This window comes from Apodemus sylvaticus, chromosome 5 (genome assembly GCF_947179515.1).
Source record: "Apodemus sylvaticus chromosome 5, mApoSyl1.1, whole genome shotgun sequence".
In the NCBI taxonomy this organism is placed as follows: Eukaryota; Metazoa; Chordata; class Mammalia; order Rodentia; family Muridae; genus Apodemus; species Apodemus sylvaticus.
In genome coordinates this window covers 146,537,719-146,564,792 of record NC_067476.1, presented here as the reverse complement: position 1 = coordinate 146,564,792, position 27,074 = coordinate 146,537,719, and the positions used below count along the sequence as shown (strand labels likewise).

The window sequence follows — 27,074 nt, the reverse complement described above, 5'->3', positions numbered from 1 at the left end:
GCCCCTTCCTAACCTCCATGTGGCTAATGCACCACCCCCATATTCCTGAATTATTTACTAAAATCTCTATTTCTCTTCCATCCTTGCTGTCCCAGACCCAGACATGCAGCCCTCTTAGGCTGCATCCCCCGGTTCCTACACAGCAGCTCTGCTCTCTGGCCTGCTCCTCTTGGTCAAGGTGTCTTAATTGGTTACAGCTGCAGATGCAGTCAAAGACGTAAGAAGGGGTTGATTGAGGAGGTCTGTGCCAAGAATCTAGCTTAGTGAAGAAAAGAAAGGGAGATGAAAAGCAGGCTGTGGGTGCAGGAGGGCAGTAGTTAACAGTAATACATTCTGGGACACGTCTGCAGTTCTGAAGCTCTAGTGCTGACTGGCAGAATCTACTGCTCACACAGAGCAGGAGCATGGCTCCCAGATGCATGTGGGCGGACAGAGGCTGGTGATGCCTGCCTTCAGCCACCTTTCCTCCAGCCTGAAGCATCCTCATGTTACCTCACTGTGGCTTCCTCAGTCTTCATAAGGAAAGCAGCATGGAGCAGGCATAGTGTCCTGCCTTAACCATTCATAAACGAGGCAGTGCGTGACCCAAGTCTGAGTTATGGAGTGGCTGACCCCTTAAATTGATTTCACTTTATGCTAAGGGTTATCCAACTAATGAACATAGTAATTAATAGGAATAATAACTTGATTTTTTTTCTTGTGAACTGCTTGGAGTCTTAGGAATATGTTGCTTTATTAAACTTTCCTTGAGTGTTTTATGGTTTAATTGGTAGTTAAAACACTACAAGGGATTTTATTTTCTCCTGGAAGTCATTTATCCTGAACCATTTATCATATTTTAGGTATTTCTTGACTTCCTGAAGGTAGCAGTTGCTAATCTGACATATGATCTCAGAAATGTCTTTTCTATGTGTGTGTGTGTGGGGGGGGGGGGTGTAAAGAGTTTATACAGAAAAATAGAATTTGAGCTTGTATTAGTTATGTCCCAGAACTTCACCAAATTTAAATAAGAGCCTGATATGTGCTCTCTTACCAGTTTTTAAATTCAGAGTTGCAGTTGTATGAATATCTAATCTGGAGACTAACACCTAGGCTAGGATACCCAGGTCTTGAGAGGGCAGCCTATTGAGAGGTTTTCAGAATCAGAGAGGTAGCTGCTACAGAACCAAAATGTTCCTTCCACATTTGTTTTTACATGTGGAATTCTTGATGAGGCTTGAACCAATTTCCCAAGCTAACACAAAGCCTCAGTGTATGTATCCTTTCTGGGATGGTGGGCAATCCTCAAAGCACAACAAATCATTAAGAAAGGTGAACGTTTCTTCTGTCCTTCCCATGAGACCCTTCCATTGCTATTGTGGTGGTGCACTTGAGAAGCCAACCTAGTCTGTACAACAGCTGGGGTCACATTTTTAAAAAAGGCCTGCTCAGTGACATCTGTCTAGTGCTCAAGACTGTCTCAGTTTTGGCCTCCCAAACAATTGCATGTATTTCCTCATACTCATACTTGTTCCTATAACGCCGTCGTCACTTGGGCCTTCAGATTTTCTCCTGGTATTCCATGTGTGTGATTCCATGACATGACATCAGTGTGAGCACATGTACTGTTGTGCTCCTTTGCACTCTTAGCCAGAGTTTTGGCTTGTTTTATGCCAACTTGACATAAGCTAGAGTCACCAGAGAGGAGGGAACTTCAATTGAGAAGATGCCTCAGTAAGATGTGGCTGGAGGCAAACCTGTAGGGTATTTTCTTAGCTAGTGATTGATGGGAGTGGGCCCAGCCCATTGGGGCCGCCCCCTGGGTCAGTGGTCCTGGGTTCTCTAGGAAAGCAGGCTGAGCAAGCCATGAGGAGCAGTCCAGTAAGCAGCACCCTCCATGGCCTCTGTATCAGCTCCTGCCTCAGGGTTCCTGTCCTGACTTAACTTCAGTGATGAGTAGCAATATGGAAGTGTAAGCCAAATAAACCTTTTCCTCCAAAATTGCTTTGTCCAGGGTGTTTCATCACAGCAACAGTAATCCTGATTAAGACAGCCAGGTTTAGTGGTTTCTTGTCTCTTTATTTCTCCCTGGAGTACAACCATTCTCTACATAAGTTCTCTTCACGCTTGGTTTCTGCCCTAACCCTATACTGTTCTTACTAATCTAATCCAAGACTGATTTTCACCAAAATACTAGGGGCATTGCTGGTATTCAGTGTCTCTTGCATACTTCCTAACTGCTGGTAGCAGACAAAACTCAGCTTGGATTTTTTTTCCTTTTTGATGTGGCAACATGATACACACACCCACTCCTCATTCTTTCCCCGTTCTGTTTTGTATACTGTGTTTCTAGATGAAATCCTAAGAATTATCCTTAAACTCTTTTTACCCTGTCTTCCTCCATTCTTAGTGTTGTCCTACACACTGTTCCATCTGCCATTGGGGCGTAATTAAACCCTTGCCTAGTCCAGAATCTGGTCTCACTGGTCTCACTTTGTAAACTCTGACTGGACTTGTAGTTACCACCACACTACACGTTGGCTCTGAGACATTCTAAGACAGGTCTATTCATTGTGTCTTCTTTTGGTGAGATTGCTGGAGAGCCAGGACCACGCTCCGAGTCACTTTTGAGTACTGTGTAGCACTTGGTGAAAATTTGAACTTCCATTTAGACCCATGTTTATAGTTAGTTAAAGAAACTCCCATGGTTAGCTGTGGGAGTAAATGAGATTTTAAATTTGGGGGATTTTCTTTTTTGTGAATAAAATTTCTAAATGATAGCAGTCTCTAATACACAACGTTTGAATTAAAATGGTCTTCTCTGAAAATGAAGCATTTATAAAAACATTTGAGAAAGCATTTGAGAAACGAAGCATTTGAGAGCAGATGGGTTTTTATGGAGTGTTTGGCAGACAGATTTAGTTTATATCTGTGTGTCTGTGTACACTGAATGTTTATACATACGTGATCTTGCTTATATACAAACTCACTTGAGGGGGAAAAGATCCTGATACTGCATTTCCTTCTTTCTTTAGTGATATTTTAGAAATGCACATTTTAAAATTCCTTTTTATTAAAACGGGCAAAAAAGAATAAAGAAAAACCCTGTTCTTTATTATTTGAGAGAATCCTGCCTCACCTCCCCAGAAGCCTGGAGTTATAGGTGTGTGCCTTAATATTTGCCATGGTTCTCAGTGATTTGTTTAAAGTTTATCATTTGGAAATGCTTACATGGATAGCAAAACGGAAAAAATTCAGATAAATGAAAGGTTTATAATGATTTTATTCTGGTAGAACAGAGACTTGAGAAGGCATAGCCAGAGTACTTCTATTTTGTTACCTGAGTGTTAGTTATGCCTTAAATACCTTATTATAATATCGATTCTTCTGATGCTGATCCTTCAACTGGTTAAAAAATATGTGAATATATATTTATTGGAATTGAATTTTCAACTCCTTTTAACTTGAAATCTTTTACATCCTAAGGATCTTGTTGTTAGAAACCATATTATCTGTTCTTTTTGTAGGTAAAAATAAAAGAATATTTGAAGCAGTCGATAGTAGAAAAAGACAAACCTTTTTTTTTTTCAGCATGTATGTGCATCAGTGAAACTCCCTGCTAGTCTGTACTCAGCAGGGCTTCAACAGATTATGGGTTAGCGTGTTAGTCTACTAATGCTACGGCAGTGGCATGGCGCTGGAGTAGTGTCTGAGAGCTACATCTCCAACTGCAGGCAGGCAGAGAGAGACGCTGGGTTTTGAACTCTGGAAGGCTACTCTCGTCAGCAAGCTTCTCCTAAGAAAGCCACACCTACTCTAAGACCATCCCTCCTAGCTGTCCAAGCCTCGGGACTGAGCCTGGGAGGGCCCTTCTCGTTCAGACCACTGTACATGGGTGTGTGCAGAGGAAACAGACACATCAGGATTTTGGAGCTGAATGCTGGAGAAGGTAGTTTCCTTTAACTCAGATGAGAAAGAACTGTGGACTGAGGCTTCAGGATTTAGAGCTGTAAACTTGTTAATGTATCAGACCAAGATTTAGTTTTCAGAAATTTATATTTGAATACCTTAAGATAGCTTAGTAAAGATGGCAAGAAATAATTAGAATGTGAGTCTGCACTCTGGAAAGAAGTTTTGATCTGGATGTGTGAATTTGGCAGGCATCACAATGAAGCTAATATTTAAAATCAGGAGACTAGATGAGATCATTTGAAATTAGTATAGACAAAAAAAAGAGAGAGAGACAGAAACCTTAAACTGAAACTTCCTGCATTTAATTAATTAATGTAAGTGAATATCAGAAGATTTCCCTGCTGAGTGTAGTGGTTTGAATATGCTTGGCCCAGGGTGTGGCACTGTTAGGAGTTGTGGCCTTGTTGGAGGAAGTGTGTCACTGTGGGGGTGGGCTTGGAGACCCTTCTCCTGGCTGTGTGGAAGATAGTCTCCTGTTTTCCTCTGGAACTAGATGTATAACTTTTCAGCTCCTCCAGCACCATGCCTGCCTACATGCTGCCATATTTCACTCCTTAATGATACTGGACTGAACCTCTGAACCTGTAAGCCAGCCCCAACTAAATGTCCTTTATAAGAGTTGCCTTGGTCATGGTGTCTCCTCACAGCAGTGGAAACCTAATTAAGATACTGGATAAGGTGCAGTAGGTCATAGTAAGCCACTGTTTAACCAGAAAAAGATAGGTTGCAAAAGCCTATTATTGTTCAAGGCATCTGATAGCTGTGGACATAGAAATTAGAAACAGAAATTAAAAATTGTGGCCAGTGAAGAGGTGAGCTCACAATTGTCGGTTTGTCTTCTCTGAAGACACTTGGTAGTTCTGGAAGCTAAGGGTCAGGGTTGACCAGAAAGACTGGGACATTCAGGAAAGGAAAAACTGTTTGAATGGTTTAGAAATGTTGAGTTTTTTTTTTTCTTCCCTTTCTCCTCTGGATTAAATGTTAACTGTTTCCTAGGCCTTACCCAACTCAGAGGACTAGATGGCATCATCTGCCCCTTCCTCCTGTGTCTAAGAAGATAGGAAACTTCTATTACTTGGAAATATGTGCTTTATCCTCAGTGTCCAACATAGAATAAAAATAAGTAGAAGTACATGGCACCATTAGTGAGGTAACCAGAAAAGAACTTGAAAATAACTGTGGATGATAGGGAAAGGTGGACAACATAAATTCCCAATAGAGAACTGAGCCTGTTAGGACAAGTCAGCCATTTGCAATTATGAAATCACTTCATAAGATTCAGGATACATGGACAGATTTAAAAGCAGGTTAGATACAACTGAAGATAAGATTAGTGAATATGAGGACATCAATGAAACTTCTCTAAATGCAGCACAGCTTGGTAAGAGCAGAGCATGAAGAGAAGCAGAATTCTGCATAAAGGCGTTTCTGAGTGCACTCCTAAGCAGAGAAGAATGTGGGCAGAGCAACAGTCGAAGACAGAATTAATGACCATGTTGAATAAGCTGATGAAAATATCAGCAACGGACGCACAATCTGGTGAACCTTAAGCAGGAAGAGTATATGAAGAAAAAAATTTACCTAGGCATAGCTTATATTATGGAAACCAAAGATGACATTTCAGGAGCTATTGGGGGAGAAATATTGCTAATAACATATTAAATACTACGGGATTTAATAAAATCCTTTAGAATTTGGGAGTGAGAAGACAGCTCTCAGTATAGTCATTTATATTATCAAGTACACTGGAAGACCTGACTGTCACAGCAAAACAGAGAAGTAAAAGGTTGGGACTGTGGAGTGAGCTTGGCTGGTGACTGCTTGCGCAGGCATGGAGGCTTTGTCTGGCTCCGCAGCACCCACATAAGAGCCAGGTGGCTTTTGGTTTGTAACCCTAGTACTTAGGGAAGGGGACAGAGAGAAGCAGATCCTGGAAACTCTTTAACTAACCAGGCTAGCTGGTCTGTGGACTCCAGATTCTGTGAGAGACATAACTGGACTCCTGCTGTCAGCATGCAGCAAGACCTAGAGTGAGAGCCTGCACCCCCTGAACGTCCCGCCTCTCCACCCAGCTGCAGTCCACACATTGAGTTACTACTGTCTTCCTGTCCCCACTCTCATTTCATTATCCCTACCGTAAAGATCATTAAACCAATATGTAATCCTACCTCCCTTCCTCTCCCTTGTTTCTATTTTGATTTGCTTCCATTCTGCATACTCACCTGCTTTAAGGAAAAGATGCCTCTGCATGTAAATATGTTATCAAATATAAACAGGAAAAACAGTGGAAACTTGATAATTAGGCTCTCAGAATAAAGACATTAGTTTTGCTGTGAAGATAGGCTGATAGATGAGTAGAACAGAATAGAACTATGTTGCCTGATATAGACATTGACAACCACATGTGCCTATTGAACATTGGAAATGTGACTAGCCTGGATTAAAGTCTGTTTTAAGTAAAGGACACACTATTATTATAGAGAAGGCTCTGTGGTTAAGAAGCACCTGCCCTGCAATCATGAGGACCCATGTTCTGGTCCCAGTGCCCACATGACAAGTCAGGAACCCCTCCCCCCCAAACACCTATAACCTCAGCTTAAAGGGAGACAGACAGGCTGGGTTTGCTGATGTCTAGCGTAGCCAAGGCTCCAGGCCGAGGTCCGGGAGTATCTACCGACCTGCTTGGTAAGTACCATCGTTTCACAGCCGCTTGCCTTCCTCGTCTTATTTTGTTTTTAATTATCACTTTTCTTTCTCTGAAAAAAGCTTGATTTAGGATTGTTTTAAAAATATGTTTTCTATAGTGGTATGGCCTTTGGGATAGTTGAACCTTAGAATAAGTAGCTTGAAATTGAGGTGCAGCGCAGATCATCTTTCTGGGATGTTGTAGCTAGTCAGGTTGTCCCGGTGAGCATTCTTATCTATACTTCTTCAAATTTTAGATTAAAGTGGGTCTGGGAAGGTCAGAGAACACATGGAAACACCAAAAGGAGACTGCACAAAGTTCAGAAAATAGGCTAAAAACAGGAGGGAACTCTAACACAGAATCCCTTCTAAGACTGCCAGTTTCCATACGGATGTTTCTGTATCATGAATATTCTTAAGATTTCATGGAGATTAGGGGCCTGGAAATTTTGGTGTGTGACTAGGATAGAAGGGAGGAATTTGAAATTATCAGTGAAACAGCAGTTTACTATAAGTTAATTATACCTTGGTTTTATAGTTCAAAAAGTGTTTTCATGTGCTGTTTTATCCTAGTAAATTGGTAATACATATTTTTTCCTACAGCCATTATTCAGAAACCAAGGAATAGTATTAACTTTGCTGAGGTCAGTAGTTGATAGTATTAAAATTTATATCTTATGAATTAATTCTAAAATCCCAAGGTGCTTTTTAATTTAATTTAATTTACTTATTTATTTGTATCATGCATACACGTGATGGATGGAGATCGGTGAACAATTTGTGAAAGTCACCGCTCTCTGCCATGGGGTCTTAGGATCAAACTCTGGTTAAGTTTTATAGCAAGTGTCTTTAGCCATTGTGCCCACCCCCACCCTGAGATATTTTTCTATTTTAGATAATTTATACATCAAAATGTATAACTTTTACAAATAAAGAAAACCTCAGGAAAAGTTTTATTTGTTCTTTAACCTTACAACCCGAGTCTCTTGTACTTATATAATAAAAACTATGCCTGAGAACTTAGCGCCTACTGTTTGAATTCTAGTTTTGCAAAATACTTATAAACTGTCTTAGGGAGGCTTCAGTACCCAAAATCTGTGGATTTTTTTTTCATTTTAAAATTCTCTCTTTTTCTCTCTCTCTCTCTCTGTCTCTGTCTCTCTCTCTCTGTCTGTCTCTCTCTCCCTCCCTCCCTCCCTCCCTCCCTCCCTCCCTCCCTCTTTCAGTGTGTGTGCACGCACATGTGAGCACTTTTAGGCATCAGTGTTCTTTCACTGTGGTATCCAGGATCCGAGACAGGTGGTCAGACCTGTGTCCCAAGAGGTCTTACCCTCTGAACCCCCTTGCCAGCCTTATGCTGTGGCTTTGAGTAAAGTCGTAGTGATAGTGTTACTAGCTAAACATCCCTAAGCCAAGGGTTTCTAAAATCTTTTAAGTGTCCACATGAAGCTGGATGAGTTGTAGATTTCAGAATTTTGAATTACAGCTCTTTTGGCAATAGTCTATACAGGTGCTCCAGAGTCCTGAAGTCAGTCAGCGACCCCTGAACTCAGCCTCCACTTAGAGCCTCCACTCTGAGACATTATTTCCCATAACTTTTTTTTTAATCTCTGTCTTCAGGAGCCTCCAGAAGATGATGCAAACATAATTGAGAAGATCCTGGCATCCAAGACTGTCCAGGAGGTCAGTAGCGCCTGTCTGATGTTTCTTTGTCACTCACACACTGCCTCCTAGTTGAGAAGGGTTTGCCTGGAGAACCAACAGTTTATCGTTAACTACAGTGAGAGCTTGTCAAGAACAGTGTCCTTGTGAAGGGTTTTAAGACACTAAGTTCTTAAATGTCTTAAGTGGCTCAGTTGATAGTTTTCTCAGTTAAGACGATACAAAGGTATTTTTATTTTATCCCTTTGTTGTCGCCCAAAAGAAGTCACCAGAGGCCAACAAGAGGCAGTTGAACTGTCCTAACAGGGAACATTGGTCTTTTCTTTAGATGTCCTGGGCTGTCTTAGGACTCCCCAAGAGAAAGTTCCATGACTGAGGCATTGGTGGTGCCAAATAAGATGTAGGTTATCTTTCCTCCAGTGTAGGCTTATGGTTATTACATTTGGAGAGAATATCAGGGGAAGCCAGCAAAAGATGAACTTAAGTTCCTTCCACACCAGGCTGTGGGCCGTACACTTCTGGGTCTTGGGCCAGCCTGGACTGAAAGCTTTTTTCACGTGGACATTCAAAAGATGCCAGAAAAGGCCGCTGTTCATACTCCTTTATTCTATTGAGTTTTGGGGAAATTTAGGATTTTAGGAATCCTAAAAATCCTAAAAATTTAGTTTTAGGAAAATTTAGGATTTAGGATTAGCTGTTAGCTTGTAAGAAAAGACCTGGGATAATAGAAATTCCTCCCATAAATCTCCCCTAAAATGAGGTGTAGGTATTGGTTGGTTTACCTGATTTGGCCTATATAAATGATCTTCCTGAGGTATGGGCTGATAACTGCTTACTTTTGGTTACAGGTTCACCCAGGAGAACCTCCATTTGACCTAGAGCTTTTCTACGTTAAGTATAGAAATTTGTACGTCTGTTTGATATGCTACTGTATTTATTTGAATTTTATATGAATAAAACTTCCTTTCCCATGACATTTCATTATCTTCTATAATTAATTATTTTAGGTCTGGCCCCTAAGGCATGACCTTGACTGAGTCAAATTTACCTTAGGCAATGTTACTCATTTTGGATTTATATAGAATCACCTGGGAGGCTTTAAAAACTACCTTGCCTTGTTCCAGCCAAGACCAGTTGATTCTAGTCAGAGTGCACCCTGGGGACTAAAGTGTTTTTAAAGCTTCCCTGGGCATTTCTCATGTGCACCCAAGGTGAAAAAGCTGTTCAGTGGTGTATATTTTCCCCTTTGCATTTCTCTCTTTCCTGCTACCTGCCTACTTTCACTGATTGTTTGCCCCATAGTCTGCCCCTTTGTTCTGAGTCAGTTTCGGTAGAACTTGCAGAGAAGTTGGTGATTAAAAATTAATCCTCTATTAATTGCTCTAAAAACAAGGCCTTGCTAAACAGTGCCCAGCAGTGTCACAACAGACAGCTGCTACTTCTGTATATAAAGGTTGGCCATCCTTTTTATTGAAACCTTAATGATATTTTGCTGTTTGTCTCACAATTGTATGTCTTTGGATAGTTCCTATTTACATTGTAAATGGGCCACAATGGAAGAGCTGGAAAAGGATCCCCGTATCGCACAGAAGATCAAACGATTTAGGAACAAACAGGCCCAGATGAAGCACATTTTTACTGAGGTGAAACAATGTATATTAACTCATTTCACTGCTGCTTTTCTTTCTGCATTAAATATCTAGACTATGTAACTCTATTGGTCACGTCTGATACGCATGCTGATAAATTGAACATATCTACTTATTCACTAAACTTTCTAAACTGACAGCTCATAACCTTAGACAATAAGTAGCAGGAGAACAGTATACATACAGTTGTAGGCCGTCTTCCAACAATGGACATTCAGAAACAAAAAGCTATAAATGTTAGAAAAAAATAATTAAGCTTGAGAATTTCAAAACACAAGAAAAGACTAGTGAGTTTGAGTGTTAAATCTGTTGGTTCAGTAAACACAGGTATTTCAAATAGAAAGTGCAGGTATAGTCTGTGTGTGCCACGTGGCGTACATGTGCACACTTGCACAGCAGACATTCTTGTTCAGCAGAGGAATCTTCATATTACACATACATATATAAGTTAAGTGCCTACACAGACATATGCCAAACAACTTTAATAAGAAAAGTACCAGACCTCAAATGGAAGAAGTAGACAAATAGGCAGGGAATTCAGAAAGAAGGAAATATTAGTCACTACACATACCAAAATGTTTGTCTTCCATAGTAACCAAAAGAAGTGAAGGTAAAACTGAAATCTTCCAGTTTTTAGTTATTAGAGGTATGAAGGTTTTAAAGGTATTTAAGGCTGTACAGGTGATTAGTCATTACTGGTAAGAGCATAGGGCAGGGACAGTGGCTTGTCCTGGCACTGAACACCAGTAGGTCTGACCCATCAGATGTCCCAAATCCCCATGTCCTTTCTTCCAGAAAGCCTGTTTCTGTCATGTGCCTTAAAGAAAGCATCAAGTCTTTGTACAAAGAATTGGCTATTTTAAAGGTTGCTTATACTGGTGAAAAATTAAAAGCAAATATAATGTCAGATAACTGCCATTTGCTAAATTAACTATCCTATAGTATGCATACTATATATTTAATAATAATAATACTAAAAATTATTGGTGATTTGGAAATATTGCTTAGGGTTATAAAATGGTATTGGTTAAAAATAAGACAAGAACAAACCCAGGCTCCAACAGTATATGGAACAGTTCATACTAGAGTGTGAGAGAAAAGAAACATCAGAATACAATACATAGGAAATGTCCTGAATAAGTACATGAATATCATATTATTTTTCTCTGTTCAGTGGAATTCTAACACTTTCCTTTTTTATGTGTAATGTATGGTTTTATACAAATAACTTTTAAAGGAAAGACAATAAAAATTACTTAAAAAATATAGTCTTACTGGATCCTAGAGGGCACTTAGGTGCCGTCAGTCATTGTAAATTGCTTATCCATTCACCCAGCTGTGACTCACATTATGGTCCTTTTCTGCGAGTCATAAGTTGCTTCAGGATGACATCAGCTTTTGATCCTTCTCATGTAACTTCACAGTTAGTGCTAAAGATGTAGCTCACTGCTGTGGCACTTGTCTAGGATGTCTAAGGCCCTGGGCTCACACACACACCTAATAAAATCAGTTTTGCCAGAGTCCGTGGTGGTTAAGCTTATGAGAATTGTGTTTTTAATAACATGTGCCTCTGAAATAGAGAGTTGGGGGGAGGAGGGTGATGACTAAATGAGGACTCTTGTGAACCATTGGATATAATATTCTGTGTTTCTTGGAACATTTATTTTATGCCTCTATTATAGCAAGAATTTGCAATGTAGTAACTTGTTTACATGTCTGGTTCTTCCATTTTAAGCACTTTGAAGCAGACAGAGACTGTGTCTTTCTTATTTATCACTGGAGCTAGGCATGGGTCTGTGCTCATTACACCAGTTCCTTGCTTCAGACTCTTCAGTGTAGGTAGGTAGGTAGGTAGATAGATAGATAGATAGATAGATAGATAGATAGATAGTAGATAGAATTTAAAGTTATTGGTAGAGTGCTCTGTCTTTCTGATGCAATCCCATGGGCGTGACTTTTCCATGGTATCAGATAGAGCAAAGTGTGTTAGAGTGTGTCTTAGAATAATATAGCAGGAGTTTGTACTGGTAGGAAAGAATGCTACGAACTGAGCCTGGTTCAGTGCTCCCGGCCATGGAGTACATCCTAGAAGGAAGGATGAATGGTAGTGGGAGGGATCTCTTCACTCTTGGGCATTCCTATTAGCAACTTGGATAAATGATAAATAATCTTCTTGTGATAGGAATAGTATTTGAATTTTGGGTTGATTGTCATGCTCATTATTTCAAACCATGACACATACATACATATATACATACCATATACATACATACATACATACATACATACATACATAGCCTTTGCCCAGCATCTCTCCCCCTGTGCAGGCATAAAGTACCTGTAGAACCTTTTCTTCTATAAGGATTAAGTAAAAGCACTTTGCAGAACTTGGGGTATACATTTACTACTTTTAAATGTGACCAAATCTATCCTTTGGAAGCGTAATATGCATAAATATGTAAAAAATTCAAAGTGTACATCCCAGTTGATTTTTACAGAATAAAACATGTATAACTACCATGTAAATCAGGAAATAGAACTTTATCAGTGTTACAGAAAGGAAATTATCATTCCAAGTCACCAAGGGAACAGTGAGCTCTAAGACAGGGATCCCTTAACCTGCCTTTTCTATATTGTTATAGAAGGTCTTACTTGGCCACAGTTCAGACTATATTATGGTTTGGATCCTTTAAATTTAGTCATGAAAAGCAGAATTTGAGGATAGTCTTTCAGAAATGTCTGTGAGATGACTTATTCTCAAGCACAGCTCTTCGGTCTGTTTTCTGGAAATTAGGGGCCACTTAAAAGTGACACACTGGTTACTAGGGTTGAGGGAAGAAAATTGCACATCTTAACTCTACTCTGTTTACCTCAGCCTGATGAAGACTTGTTCAATCCAGATTATATAGAAATCGATCGTATCTTAGAGGTGGCCCACACCAAGGATGCAGAGACAGGGGAGGTAGGTTTGTTGCCATTTGCCTGTCATAAAGCATGTTGCTTCTTTCCACTCGTGTGTCTTGTCAACAAATGGTCTGTTTAATGGCATTCATGCGTTCTCATGCAGGATGGCTTTTCAGGGGCTGACAAAGAGTGGTTTACTGCTTTACCAAGTTTCTTGTATTTTCCCACCAGGAAGTAACACATTACCTGGTAAAATGGTGCTCCCTGCCGTATGAAGAAAGCACCTGGGAGCTAGAAGAAGATGTGGATCCTGCAAAAGTGAAAGAATTTGAATCTCTACAAATTCTCCCCGAAGTTAAGCACGTGGTAATATATCAGCATGTCTGACACCTCTTACAACATATAAACTTTTGAAATTAGTAATAATGATGTAAACCGGGTGATGGTGGCACACGCCTGTAATCCCAGCACTCTGGGAGGCAGAGGCAGGCAGATTTCTGAGGTCGAGGCCAGCTTGGTCTATAGAGTGAGTTCCAGGACAGCCAGGGCTATACAGAGAAACCCTGTCTCAAATAAATCAAATTCAAAAAACAAACAAAAACAAAAACAAAAAAAAGTAATAATGATGTGTTTTTGACTGGGTTACTGAGTGGCTTCTAAAGTATCTTACCTTTGACGCTCCTTCCCCTTGGCAGACTTCATTTGCATCCTGCACAGTTCTTGCTCTGACCTGTTTTAACATGTGTAACATGTAAGGAGCTTGGGCATGGGCTTAGAGTTCTTGGTGTGCACCTGTCCCTTGGTACCAGTAACATGGAATGCAGAGGAGATGGGTATACCTCCCTATTTTGAATCTCTTGCTCCTTCCGTGGTCTACTTTCATTGTTTTTAACACACACACACAAACGCGTGCGTGCGCACACTCAGCTAGAATATTCTTAAGGTGAGTGGCTGGTAATGGTCCTTCATGGATCCCTGGAACCTTAAAGAGAAGGTTTGAGATAAGTTTATTGTTGGCTCTTCTGATTCTGGGTCAGTTGTACCTGGAGTATCAACAATTAAAAGGAGGCAGAGTTGAAGTCAGCCCTGTTAGGATAGAAATATTCTGAAAAGATCAGTTGTTAACAGGAAAGTGATTGTAGACTTTAGTGATCTGTTTTTGGTGTTTTGTTTTATCATCATTTTTATATAAAAATGTCCAATTACTTGATTTTGCATCATTGGTGGGACTAGAAAGACTTGATTAAGCGTAGCTTCCTGCCATTGTTTGGTTTTGGTGTTATGGCAAGTAAAAATGTATAGAAACATCTGAAGACACAGACTTGTGATTAGGAACTCACATAGCTCACAGTGTGTTATCTGTATGGTTGATTACCTCCCTTTCAGCCCTCTCCTATATGTATTCTTGTCTGCTTTTAATTTGCCAGTCAAAAAGCTTATTATGTATGATACCTTAAAAAAAATTTACAATGTACAGTCCCTGATTCAGGAACCCAGACTTGTAGAAGAGCATTTGTATATGGAGAAAAACAGCACTCGCCAGTTGTGATGAGAAGCACGATACAAAAACAAACCACTCTAGGAGCATAGAGGTCCACTCTGAGGCAGATTGGCCATCTACTGATCTATTGATCAGAATTCCAACCTGTTCTCAGCACAGCCCCCATGTAGATTCTCCAGCCTGGCTGTGTCTTTGGCAGGAAAAGGGTGCTCAGGTGTCAGGTGGCTCCTCCCCTTGGCTGATTTGCAGCTGTCTTTGTCTGCACTGCTCCCTTTTCCCTAGCTTTTTTGTTTTCACTGAAATGTATAGTTTGAAATTTTATCTCAAAAATTCTAAACTGAAATGGTGGCTAAAAATATCATTAAATCTTTTTGTATATAAATGAAGGAGTAAATTATCTTAAGAAAAAATAGTACTTTTTGCTAAAAGACTCTTGCTCTGGATTTTGAAATTTAGACCTTAACTGTCTTAATGGATAGGACATTCAGTATGGACAAGTCAGCATGGAGTAGGACAATCCAGAGTGGTGAGTGGTTCAGGAAGTGATGCTGCTACACTGGCGTGCCCTCTCACATGGCACCTGCAGTGCTGACAGCAGGTGATGAGTCACTAGAGGAGAGGAAGCATTCAGAAAACCTTTTTACCTTACCTTGTAGAGGATTCCCAGTGGCCTGAGTGGCATGGGCTTCAGGATCCAGGCTGGGTGGTTCTGAAAGCTACGGAAATGATTTCTGTAAAGGGTACAGGGTAGCTAGAGAGAACAGGGATGTCTTTGTTCAGACTTTTCTCTAAAAAGAAAGATGCATTAGCATAATAAGTTTTCCTCCTTTACTTCTAAAAGCTCCTGTAAGTGTGTCTCAGTGAGCTGCAATGGCCTTTACACTTCTCCCTTTGTCCTAGCTTATTCTTTGTGAAATACTCATTTAAAATTCTAAGCTGCCCTCTCCCATGTGAAAGTGCTTAGTCCACACAGCAGAAGTCATCTGTAGGAGCGCTCTCACATCTGGAGGTCATGGGTACCTTATATTAGACTTCAGGTATACATGACAGAACGGAGTTATTTTCAGATAATATATACAAATGGCTCAGCTTTAGTTAACAGTATATTTTAGGTGTAAACCCATTGCAGTAATCAAAGTAAAAACTAAAATTGCTATCTAGAAAAACAAAAAATCTAGTATCCTCATTTCTAACTGATAGCTAAGGATTTAAGATGTTAAAATGTCAACCTAAGTAAAAAAAATATTGTGATTCAATATATAAAGATTTACATAGTCTTCCAAATAAGTAAGCACTATCATCTTAACTGAAATCCAGTGGTAACTTTAAAAAAAAAATGAATGTAAACTTACTCAGAATAGTAAGATACAATCACAGAGCCATTTCTTGTGCATATGTGCACACATAATATCTTCCTCTGCTGGTTTTTACATTATTTAATTGTTTATTTACATATTTAGTTGTTGCAGGAGGAGAGGGGGTTGTTACAGGGAACTTACCACTTGGCTAAACTGGCTGACCGATCTCCAAACATCTACTCATCTCTGCCCTGCCTCTCCTTACTCGGCACTGCCTTATAGATATGCATGGCCGTGCCTAGTTTTTTGTGGGGTACAAGATGTCCAAATTCAAGTGTTCATGTTTTCATGCAAGTACCTCATTCATCAAGCCATCTCTACTACCTCAGCAAAGACAACTTTGAAAAATAATTTCCCATCAGATACATAGCTTCAGTGATTAAAGAATGGTTTTATTGCAGTAGTAGACAAGCAGCCTATAGAAAAATAATGGACAGTATAGATACAGCTCCGTGGTTATCTTGAAACTTAATATATAAGGGGCTGTAAAGTTGGTAAGAGCACGTATTGTTCTCATAGAAAATGAGGGTCACGTGTCAGGCAGTTCACAGTTACCTGTAACTCCACCTCAGTGGGGCTCACGCACTGCCTCTGGACACTTTCCCATGTTCTGGGCACTTTCCCATGTGAACATATCCACACAGAAATACATCTACAAGCATACTTTTTAAAATAATAAATCCTTTTAAAATTTTTTATATATAATAATGTGGCTTCAGTATTCACAAGGTCACTACATTTTAGAAACTGGTATTTCATATGCAAAATAAAAGAATAAGGATACCTATATTTTGTTTAAGGGGAACTAAAGAATTTGAAATTTGATTATAAAGGGTTTTTTTTCCTTAATGTGATAACTTTAGTGACTAATCAATGGGGCATTTGACACATTGTCCTTTACTGAGCTGATACAGTAAACACAAACAAAAAGCAAAACTGAAATTCTATTAGAGAAACCATGAAACTCAACTAATCGTAGCTTGTTGGGAAATTGAGGTGTGATGAGAACAGCATCCAGGAGCCCAGCAACACTGCCTGACACCAGATATAAGTTGGTTTGTTATCTGTAAACTCATAGAAGTACTCATAATCTGGTAAAATTTAGAGACTGTAGCACCATTAAGAAAAGTAACAGCAACCACTGTGGAAATCAGTCTGGCGGTTCCTCAGAAAATTGGACATAGTACTACCTGAGGACCCAGCTATACCACTCCTGGGAATATGCCCAGAAGATGCTCCAACATATAACAAGGACACATGCTCCACTATGTTCATAGCAGCTTTATTTATAATAGCCAGAAGCTGGAAAGAAGCCAGATGTCCCTCAACAGAGGAATCAACGACACAGAAAATATGGTACATTTACACAATGGAGTACTACTCAGCTTTTAAAAACAATGACTTCATGAAGGCAAATGGTGGAACTAAAAAATATTATCCTGAGAGAGGTAACTCAGTCACAAAAGAACTCACACGGTATGTACTCAGTGATAAGTGGATATTAGCCCAAAAGTTCTGAGTATCCAAGATACAATTCATAGACCATATGAAGCTCAAGAAGAAGGAAAACCAAGTATGGATGCTTTAGTGTTTCTTAAGGAGAAGCAAAATACTCACAGGAGGAAATATGGAGACAAAATGAGGAGCAGAGACTGAAGGAAAGGCCATCCAGAGACTGCCCCACCTGGGGATCCATCCAACCCAGATGCTATTGTGGGTGCCAGGAAGTGCTTACTGACCTGACTGGAGCCTGATAAGGTTGTCTCCTAAGAGGCTCTGCCAGAGCCTGACAGACACAGAGGTGGATGCTCTTAGCCAATAATTGGACTGCACTCAGGGGTTCCTGATGGTCGAGTTGGAGAAGAGACTGAAGGAGTTGAGGGGGTTTGCATCCCCATGGGGAGAGCAGCAGTGTCAACAGGCCAGACTCCTCGAATTTGGGACTGGACCAACCAAAGAATACATCAGTGGGAGGAGCTGCCCCTGGGCCTGAGGGGATTTGATGTCCCAGTGTAAGGGAACGCCAGGAGGGAGTACAGCAGGTGGAAGGGGGGGGGCATTGGATGGGTTTCCGGAGGGGGACCTGGAGATAACATTTAAAATGTAAATAAAATATCCAGTAAAAGGAAAAAAAAGAAAAACAGCAATTTTAATCTGTCCTTAGAACAGCATTTGGTGTGCCACCACCGCCCGCCTTTAATCCCAGCACTTGGGAGGCAGAGGCAGGCGGATTTCTGAGTTCGAGGCCAGCCTGAACTGGCTGGTCTACACAGTGAGTTCCAGGACAGCCAGGGCTATACAGAGAAACCCTGCATAAAAAACAAAACAAAAACAAAACAAACAAGAACAGCATTTGTGATTTGTTATCTTGCCCGTGGCTTTCTGTGTTGTGTTTAACACCTTTCTGTGCACTGTGTGCGCTGTGCTCTGTTTCCTCCCTAGGAAAGACCTGCCTCTGACGCATGGCAGAAGCTGGAGACTTCTCGTGAGTATAAGAACAGTAACCGGCTGCGAGAATACCAGCTGGAGGGAATGAACTGGCTTCTTTTCAACTGGTACAATAGGTAAGGGTCCTGAGCCAGCCGGTGCTCACTTTGTAGCTGTCTTGTTGCCTTGACCTGAGATACCCTGAGGCTTAGAACAGTGGCAGGGCAGCACTGCCCCATCTGGAATAATTCCCAAACAAATGGAGACATAGGTATGAGTAGAGGGCATGCTCTGATCCAAAGGATAGCAACGAAGCTATGAGGGTGTGTGCCGACTGGCTGGGTTTCCGAGTTCTGATACAGGGACTGATGTGGTCAGGTAGCCTCAAATTCAGTATGTATACTAAGAAGACCTTAACCTCCGATCCCTTCTCCTTCCTCCCAAGTGCTAGAATTACAGTTGTGTGCCACCACACATCTTCAGTTGTTACACTCCACTCATCAATTGTGAAAGAGAACAGAGCTAGAGTCTAGACTCACTCCACTATTTGTTTTGGCTTAATAGATTACTGGACTTTTGCAGTAGCACTCAGCTGTGACTTCTATTCTGGTTTTTATTAGGCTCTAAAGGAACCAGATGAAATCTGGAAAATGTAAATTGAGATTTTCTTATGATTGGCTACTGTATCCCATCCAGTTATTTTTAAGTTAATGCATTGTAATGCAAAACACACTTAGAAGGGATTCAAGCGGCCTACTGTTCTACTGTAGCCTCTGCTACTTACAGTGTGGCCCAGAGCATAACTTACCCAACTCAACCAGGTCTTGGGTCTAAACAGTGAGGGGGTGAGACCAGATGTGGTAACTCGCCTTCCAGGGCCGCCACTCTTGCTTCTCATCACCAGAAGATAGCAATGTTTTTAGTCTTTCATGAGAAGGAATTTATTATGTAGGTTAAAATGTTGTCCTTTGATGACACAGAGGCTATACAGCATCTTCCCATCTTTACTTCGGTGTCAAGGAAGTTTTCAGTTTTAAAAACTGGCTTAGAGAAACACAGGTTATCCCTCATAAGTACAGTTGAGTATAATTGAATATGTGTGACACAGAAACAGGAAAAAAACAGGCTCTCTGTAGGGAAATGGAGAACAGTGCTGGGACAGGGACAAGAGGAGCCAAAAATAACAATATACACAATGACATGTATGCTATCTTTAAAAAATTATTTAAAAATTAAATTTTAAATAATCCATCTTGGGTTATTGACATTTCCCCCTTAATATTGTTTTATAATATTTTTAGTTTCTATTCTAAAACCTTTGTTTTATAAATATTCTCATAAGTTGGCATAGGCAATCTAAATAATGATAAAACTAGCCTTAATTTGATCACTATGAAATTATAAAGCCTTCACTAACCCCACAGGTCAGAGTTTTAGTTATAACTAGCCTCTGTAATTTCCCTATATTGGTAATGAATTGCACATACTTCTTACCCTCTGCAGAAAAAACTGTATTTTGGCTGATGAAATGGGCCTAGGGAAAACCATCCAGTCCATCGCATTCCTTTCAGAAATCTTTGTCAGGGGAATCCACGGCCCCTTCCTCATCATCGCCCCTCTTTCCACTATCACTAACTGGGAGCGGGAATTCCGGACATGGACGGAGATGAATGCTATTGTGTACCACGGAAGCCAGATCAGCAGGCAGATGATCCAGCAGTACGAGATGGTGTACAGAGATGCACAGGTGAGCCCTACCCAAGAGGTCAGACACCCACCTCAGCACTGCCTTTTGCCAATTGCCTTCAGGAACTCTAGCCTTGTTTCTCGAGCTGCTGTTGTCTTGTTTGTCAAGTTCTGTCTGCTGAGGCTGGTGTCTGTGTAAGACAATGATAACACAGACTGAAGAGATGCTTTCTTATCCCCATGAGGTGTATCTGAGGTCTTTTTTTCAACACTGAAAACTTGGCTTATTGGCTAGTCTGTGAACTTGGTTTTGTGTGCTGAAGACTTTGTCAGGACTGTCACGTACTTAATAAAGAAAATGAAAATAAGTGTGTGGGTCAGACATGATGGTACACTCCTTTAATCCCTGGAAGGCAGATGCAGCAGATCTCTTGAGTTTGCAGTCAGCCTGGTCTACATAGCAAGTTCCAGGCCAGCCAAGGCTACGTAATAAGACCATATCTCAAAAACAACAACAACAACAGCAACAACACAACAACCTTTTCTTTAAAAATGCATGGTGTTTAGAATTTGAGCCCAGGAAATTTGTAGAGAAAATGAAGAAATTGGATAGGGAAAGGGAAAAATGGGTTTCATGTTATTGAAAACACAGCTTTGTTTTCTATCTTTTTGTTATATGTAATCAGTTTACTAAGTTTGGATCTATACTTTCACTGGGCACTGATTGTCATAATTAAAGTAAAAATTAAATAATCAAGCAGGGCTTCAGACAAAGTTGGTATTGCCTGGCAGGAATTTTCTATTGCTTTAGTATTGGGCAGCTCTGAGATGTGTTGGCAGCATTTAGACAGCCAGCAAGATAGGGGTGTAGCCTGTCCAGTAGCACTTGCACCAGGTACATGCACTATTGGAGTCTGTGCTAGAACCTAAGTTAGAGGGTAAAATTATGTAGCAGAGGGTTTTGTACTAGACTTAGGTAGACTCCAGCTGGAGATAATGTATGAGTAGTTCTGGCTGCTTTCCTTAGCATCACAGTTAAGAAATGAAAAGCTTCCTGTTGCCCTCATTTTGTCTTAACTTCATGAGGCCAATGACTCGTAAATTCGTTTCCTTGATATTCTGAGATTTCTCTCATCTAAACAGCTGGTTCATTCTTATGAGTTTTTTCATTTTTTTATATGAGAGAAAACAGGGCATATTGGCTTCTCATCTGTCATTGAATGGTGCTGTTCTCTCAAGTCTACTATTAACAGAATTCAGTAGCTGTGGTGTAAAGCTCTGTTTTTGGCTTGTCATCCTCAGGGAAACCCTCTTTCAGGAGTCTTCAAGTTCCATGTCGTCATCACAACATTTGAGATGATCCTGGCAGATTGCCCAGAGCTGAAGAAAATTCACTGGAGCTGTGTGATAATTGATGAGGCACACAGATTGAAGAATAGAAACTGCAAACTTCTGGAAGGGTTAAAGCTTATGGCCCTGGTAAGAACTAGCTAGCTTTTTACATAAATAAACATAAATTTCTTCTACTCAAAATGATGGGAGCATTTCATGGCTTTCTTACCATAGATTGATTCCCAGAGGGGCCTAGAAAGCACTAAAATAACATGAAATTTTTAACCAGGAACAGTGAGGTGTTTATAGTTTGTTTCTTGGTCCTGAATGAACTGGTACCAGAGAGACTTTTGGGTTTTTTTTTAAGATTTATTTATTTTATGTATGTGAGTACACACCAGAAGAGGGCATCAGATCCCATTACAGATGGTTGTGAGCCACCATCTGGTTCCTAGAAATTGAACCCAGGACCTCTGGAAGAGCAGTCAGTGCTCTTAACCACTGAGCCATCTTTCCAGCCTGAGGATAGTCTTTTAACATTACTGCCTTGTAACAGTGGATAGTCACTTAATGATTTTGAGTGAACAAATGGTTGGTCTAGTTTTCATGAATCTGCTGCTGGAATCATGATGTGAAAGGGATGTTGATGTTCATGACTCTGCACCTATGCAGTATTGGTATTCTATCTTTTCATTAAAGATTTGCCAGAAACTGAACACAAATTGCCCTGGCTAGGTTTTTTGCCACCAAAAAAAAAAAAAAAAAAAAAAAAAAAAACCTAGTATTTTTGTACTATTTTGTGGCTCCAACGTGTTTCACAGTCTGTTTCTGATTTTTATAGGAACATAAAGTGCTGCTCACAGGAACACCCTTGCAGAACTCTGTGGAAGAGCTCTTCAGTTTGCTTAACTTTCTGGAGCCCTCACAGTTTCCTTCAGAGACTGCTTTCTTAGAGGAGTTTGGCGATCTCAAAACGGAAGAACAGGTAATTAGGAGCCTAAAGGATTGAGACAATATGGTAGTTAAGGAAAGTGCAAGTCATTGTGAGGACAGGATTTTTTAAGGTTCCTACTCTTATAAAGTGAGTATTGCCTCCTTTGTTTTGTATATTCGTTTATTTATGTTGACGAAGGCACCTAATTATTAGCAGTTTTTGTTGCTAATAAGAATTACTATTTCCTACGTCACTGAGGCCCCTTGTACTCTCGGTGACGAGGCTCTGGCCTCAGGAGCAAGCTATTGTCTTTTGCTTCCCTGTTCCTTTGTCTTTTCTTCTCCGTAATCTGCAGCACATTTCCAGGGCCTTCCTTCTTACTATTACACGAGTGTGAGTAAAAGAAGTCAGCCACAAATGTGGAGTAACTGAGTCTAATTTTGTCCCTATTACCTGGACTTTCCCAGCTTTTGAAGATCTGTTACACGTTACAATTTAGTTTATTGGACCCAATTTAAAACAATATTAATATTCATCTATTGGTGATAAAAAATCTTTACTCTGAATTATTAAAATATGTCAGGCAAGTTTATTTGCTAGAAGATAAACAAAATAACAGAGTTGGGAATGTAAAAGGAAAGATCAGTTCTGTTTAAGAATCTGGAATAAGGGAGATGGCACAGTTTAAGAACTTTTTACAATAGGTAAGTTTCCAATGATGAAAAAAAAAGAATAACTACTTTCCATGAAGGGGGAGCTCAGAATAATGAGTGCCAGGAAACTCACAGAGTAGGGACAGACCCTTGGGTCGGGCTGAAACAGGATGATGGGCGTACAAGTAAAGCCGGAAGAGTCAGAGTATGTTGTTGGAAGATCTTGAAATGGGGGTTGAAAGACAAGAAGGTAACAGAAGTCTTACACATTTCTATTTTAAGAAAGACACAGTTCTGCTAAATTGGTTAGCAACAGGGCAAAAGCATGATGGTGTAAAAAATTTGGCGACCACAAAGGTTTGAGACTACAGCCTACTGATGTCAAGAGTGCGCTCTGGTTCCGGTCTGATGCTTTTACTTGTCATGCAAGTCAGACTTTGAAAACAGTAATAAAAAATAAATGAAAATTTAGAAAACTTAAAGAGCACATGTAATTTCCCCCTCTGCATTTCAATATCTGTGGATCCTTCAAAAACCAGCTCCAACCCACTCTCCATTTGTGGACCGTTGGGGATACATCCTCTTCTCTCATTGCACTTAATTTGTGGTATGCATTTTTTCTTCTTCCTAGACAATGATCTCCTTGAGGACAAGGCCCACATCTTCTCCAAAGTTGTGTTTGTTGTATTGACCAGCACAGTGTCTGGCATGTAGTATACTCTAAGTGATTCAGGTATGAACCAAGTGAAGGGCAAAAGCTGAACCAGCATGTGGCAGACTGACATTTGTCCGCACCTGTAACACTTAGCTAGCTCTGTTTTCCTCCTAAGACTCTTACATAGTGATTCTTCACCCACTGGGGGAACTGCATTCCTAAATGCCTTCGGATAATCAAGGTCTGAAGAAAGTTAGGTTTAAAATTGGGTTTAGTTACAGAAAAAAACATACTAGCTATTTGGTTTATTTTAATTGACACAAAAATTGCATTTTTTTGTGTGTATGCAGTATGCTTTGAAATATATATACATAGTAGAATAGCTGAATCAGGCTACTTAATCTATGCAGTACATTATCATCTTACTTTTTGTTGTGAGAATACTCAAAATCCACTGTCACAGCAGTCCTCAAGAATACGTTTGTTTTTTATCATTTCCATGTTGTATAATAGCTCTCTTGACTTTGTTCTGTCTAATTAAAATGGTATAATCTTTGACCAACGTCTCCCCAGACCCACTCTCTGATAATCATCATTCTACTTACTGTTTGAAGATGAAATGTTTATTTTAAAACACAGTACATAATAAGCTCAGAAGTATCTGTGTACAATATAAAAAGCATCCTCCTCATCATCATCGTTTAAAACCTGTTTCAGTATCTCTTTAACCTTCCCACAAGTGCTGTGTTTCTTCAGGAAGCAGTGCTGCAGCAGGTCCCTTAGAAACAGTGAACAGCCAGCCCTTTCTGACTGTAGAACTTCATTGCTTTTGTATTCTCCTGTCTTTATTTTATTTTCTCATCAAGATTGATCTTACTGGTACCACACTTTGAGCCATATGGAGATTAACTCAGTTGTTTTGACTCCGAATTACCTGTCCTGTCATTGTCTTCTGGAAAAGGGAGAGAGTTCCCTTGGTGCAGTCTAGTGAATAGAGATCTTTGTGCAGATGTGGGCTCTTAGACACAGAGCCAGATTATAGCAGAGAACACTACCAGGCTTTGAATGGCCTGCATGTGACCGCTCCCATGATATTGCTATACAACATTCTTCATACACTCCTACTTCTAAATACAAATACTGCTGCTGTTACTTAAAAGGCATAGGGTAGCTCCATTTCAAACTGCCTCTAAGTTCTTAACTCTGTCCTTTTCAGCGTCTTAGTCTTCCTTCTTAATGTATCATTTGTACCTTCTAACAAGACAAAATATTCTTCATATAACTTTTGTGCATGTGTGTGTGTGTGTGTGTTACAAAAAGAACAAGAAAGGTTTGTTTTCTCTATCCTAGAGAATAGGTACTGACTTCCTTCTCCCTTTTTATCTCTCTTAAGAGGTTACCACATAGGTTCTTGATACTTTGTGGATTGAAACCATATCCCTTTTTCCTCAAGATATTATTGTAAGGTCCCCGTTTTCAGGGATCAGACTATGACATTTTATGTCATTTTTATGATCTCAATACTGTGATGATATTGAAGAGATTATAGTGAATGTTGACATACCGTAGTGATCATTTAGTCCAGACTGGGGCAAATAAATGGCTTTCCTTTTCCTGAACAGGTAAAGAAATTGCAGTCTATCCTAAAACCAATGATGCTTCGGCGCCTGAAAGATGATGTGGAGAAGAACCTTGCTCCTAAGCAAGAGACCATCATTGAAGTAGAACTAACCAATATCCAGAAAAAGTACTATCGTGCTATCCTAGAGAAAAACTTTTCCTTCCTAACCAAAGGTGCAAATCAGCACAACATGCCCAATCTTATCAATACTATGATGGAGCTGAGAAAATGCTGTAACCACCCCTACCTGATCAATGGTGAGTCCAGCAATCGGCGCAGTAACTCAGGGCAGGCATGGATCTGCTGAAAGCCAGTAATAAGAAAGGCCTGTGTGCTAAGTTCTCTTTATATACTAGACAACAACATATTTTTGTCTTTTTACACAGTAGAGAACAGAGCTTCAAAGAGGTTGATGGATCTACCTAAATTATATAATAATTTCTACCAATTCTCTGTTTCTGCAGGACTTCTGTAAATACGCCTGACAGAGAGGTGGCGTTACCCATCAGTTTTCTGCCCTTATGACCTGTACTCTAACCCAAACTTTGCTATAGAATAGAGAAGTGTGTTACTTAGTTGAATGAATGAAGATGTAGCAGTGAGATTAAAAGTCTGCATATAAGTTCAGTCATATTAGTTACACTGACTAATTAGAAAGGGGAGGAGGGGTGGCAGCGGTGGTGGTGGTGGTGGTGGTGGTACCACCAGAGATCCACATCTAGTGTCTTCCTCAGTCACTCTGTATCTTGTTTTTGAGACAGGGCCTTTCACTGAATCAAGGGTTTATAGGTTTAGCCAGGCTGGCTGGCTAGGAAGCCTGAGACTGTAGCCTCCTTCCCCCTCTGCCTCCCCTGTGCTGGGATCACAGGCATGTGCTATCATACCCATCTTTTTATATGCTGATGATGATCAAACTCAGGGAGCCATCTCCATTGATTGAGTTTGGGTATTTTGATTTGGCTTTGGGGTGTTTTGTTGTTGTTTAGGGGGGAGGATATGAAAGATTTCTGAGGAATTTTGATTGTAGTGTAGTTTGGATTCTTATATAATTAATTATAAAGTAAGAAGAAGTATGAAAGTCTTTTTGCAAACTCTCTGGATAATTTTCTTTACCCGAGTGAGTTGGGTTAATACTTGTCATCTCTGACTTTGAGTTTCCGAGAGGGAATTCTAGGAAAGCAATGTGGCCCCTCCTGCTTCAGCCAACTGACGCCTGAGGTGCAGAGCGACTACGCCTGGAGCCTGACTGCTACTGGTCCAGTAGTTGCTGAGTCAGGATTCATTGTTTCCCCAGAATCTACAAAACAACAGATTTTAATTACGTCTTACTCAAGAATGCTTTTGTCCATTCTTTTTCAGGGGCAGAGGAAAAGATTCTGGAAGATTTCAGGAAAGCCCACAGCTCTGAAGCCTCTGACTTCCAGCTACAGGCCATGATCCAGGCAGCAGGGAAGCTGGTCCTGATTGACAAGCTTCTCCCCAAACTCATTGCAGGGGGCCACAAAGTGCTCATCTTCTCTCAGATGGTGCGCTGTCTGGACATCCTGGAAGATTATCTCATCCAGAGGAGGTAAGCCTCTATCATTGGCACACTCGCCAACCACTACAGACAGTGTATTTCTTTAACATCCACTCGCATAGGTCTTAACAACAGAACAGTCACCATTAGAGAAAAGGAATCTCTTTTTAAAGATTGACTAAAGTCCATCATTAATCAATCATAGGACCAAGTCTCGAGTTTAACTGTCTGGAGTAAATTCATAGCTTTTATAATGTGGAGTTACTGTTGCTTCAGAAAAGTCCCACTCTTGTTTATATTTAAATTCAGTTGGAAGAAATAAAATTGCAGTAGCATTAGGACAGCCTGAGAAAATGACATAGTAACGTATTGTTGTATGTCATAATAGAAATGCATCCTGGAAGCTGCCACCTCAAGTTTCAGAAGTACTTAAGCCAGCAACTCAGGAAGAATTGTGTGTCCACTCAGCTGACCCCCTGAGGCTGTGTGATACTAATGGTGGCACCCAGCTCGTTACTCCTAGCCCTGTAATTCATT

The 27,074-nt window shown here is 40.3% G+C and overlaps 1 protein-coding gene across 50 annotated transcripts in view; it reads left to right on the top strand.

Moving 5' to 3' along the window:
* Chd6 (chromodomain helicase DNA binding protein 6) overlaps nt 1-27,074 on the top strand; it is a 172,757-nt gene that overhangs the window by 74,797 nt on the left and 70,886 nt on the right. For all 50 annotated transcript variants that reach the window (XR_007978049.1, XR_007978032.1, XR_007978007.1 and 47 more), the window contains exons 7-17: nt 8,257-8,319; nt 9,147-9,205; nt 9,824-9,941; nt 12,823-12,909; nt 13,083-13,217; nt 18,153-18,274; nt 19,641-19,884; nt 21,126-21,302; nt 21,997-22,140; nt 25,020-25,275; nt 26,378-26,588. Coding sequence is in view for 1 of the 50 variants with exons in the window: in XM_052184182.1 (XP_052040142.1) it covers nt 8,257-8,319; nt 9,147-9,205; nt 9,824-9,941; nt 12,823-12,909; nt 13,083-13,217; nt 18,153-18,274; nt 19,641-19,884; nt 21,126-21,302; nt 21,997-22,140; nt 25,020-25,275; nt 26,378-26,588 (1,616 nt within the window). In the remaining 49 variants the exon portion in view is untranslated. The remainder of the gene's footprint in view (nt 1-8,256; nt 8,320-9,146; nt 9,206-9,823; nt 9,942-12,822; nt 12,910-13,082; nt 13,218-18,152; nt 18,275-19,640; nt 19,885-21,125; nt 21,303-21,996; nt 22,141-25,019; nt 25,276-26,377; nt 26,589-27,074) is intronic.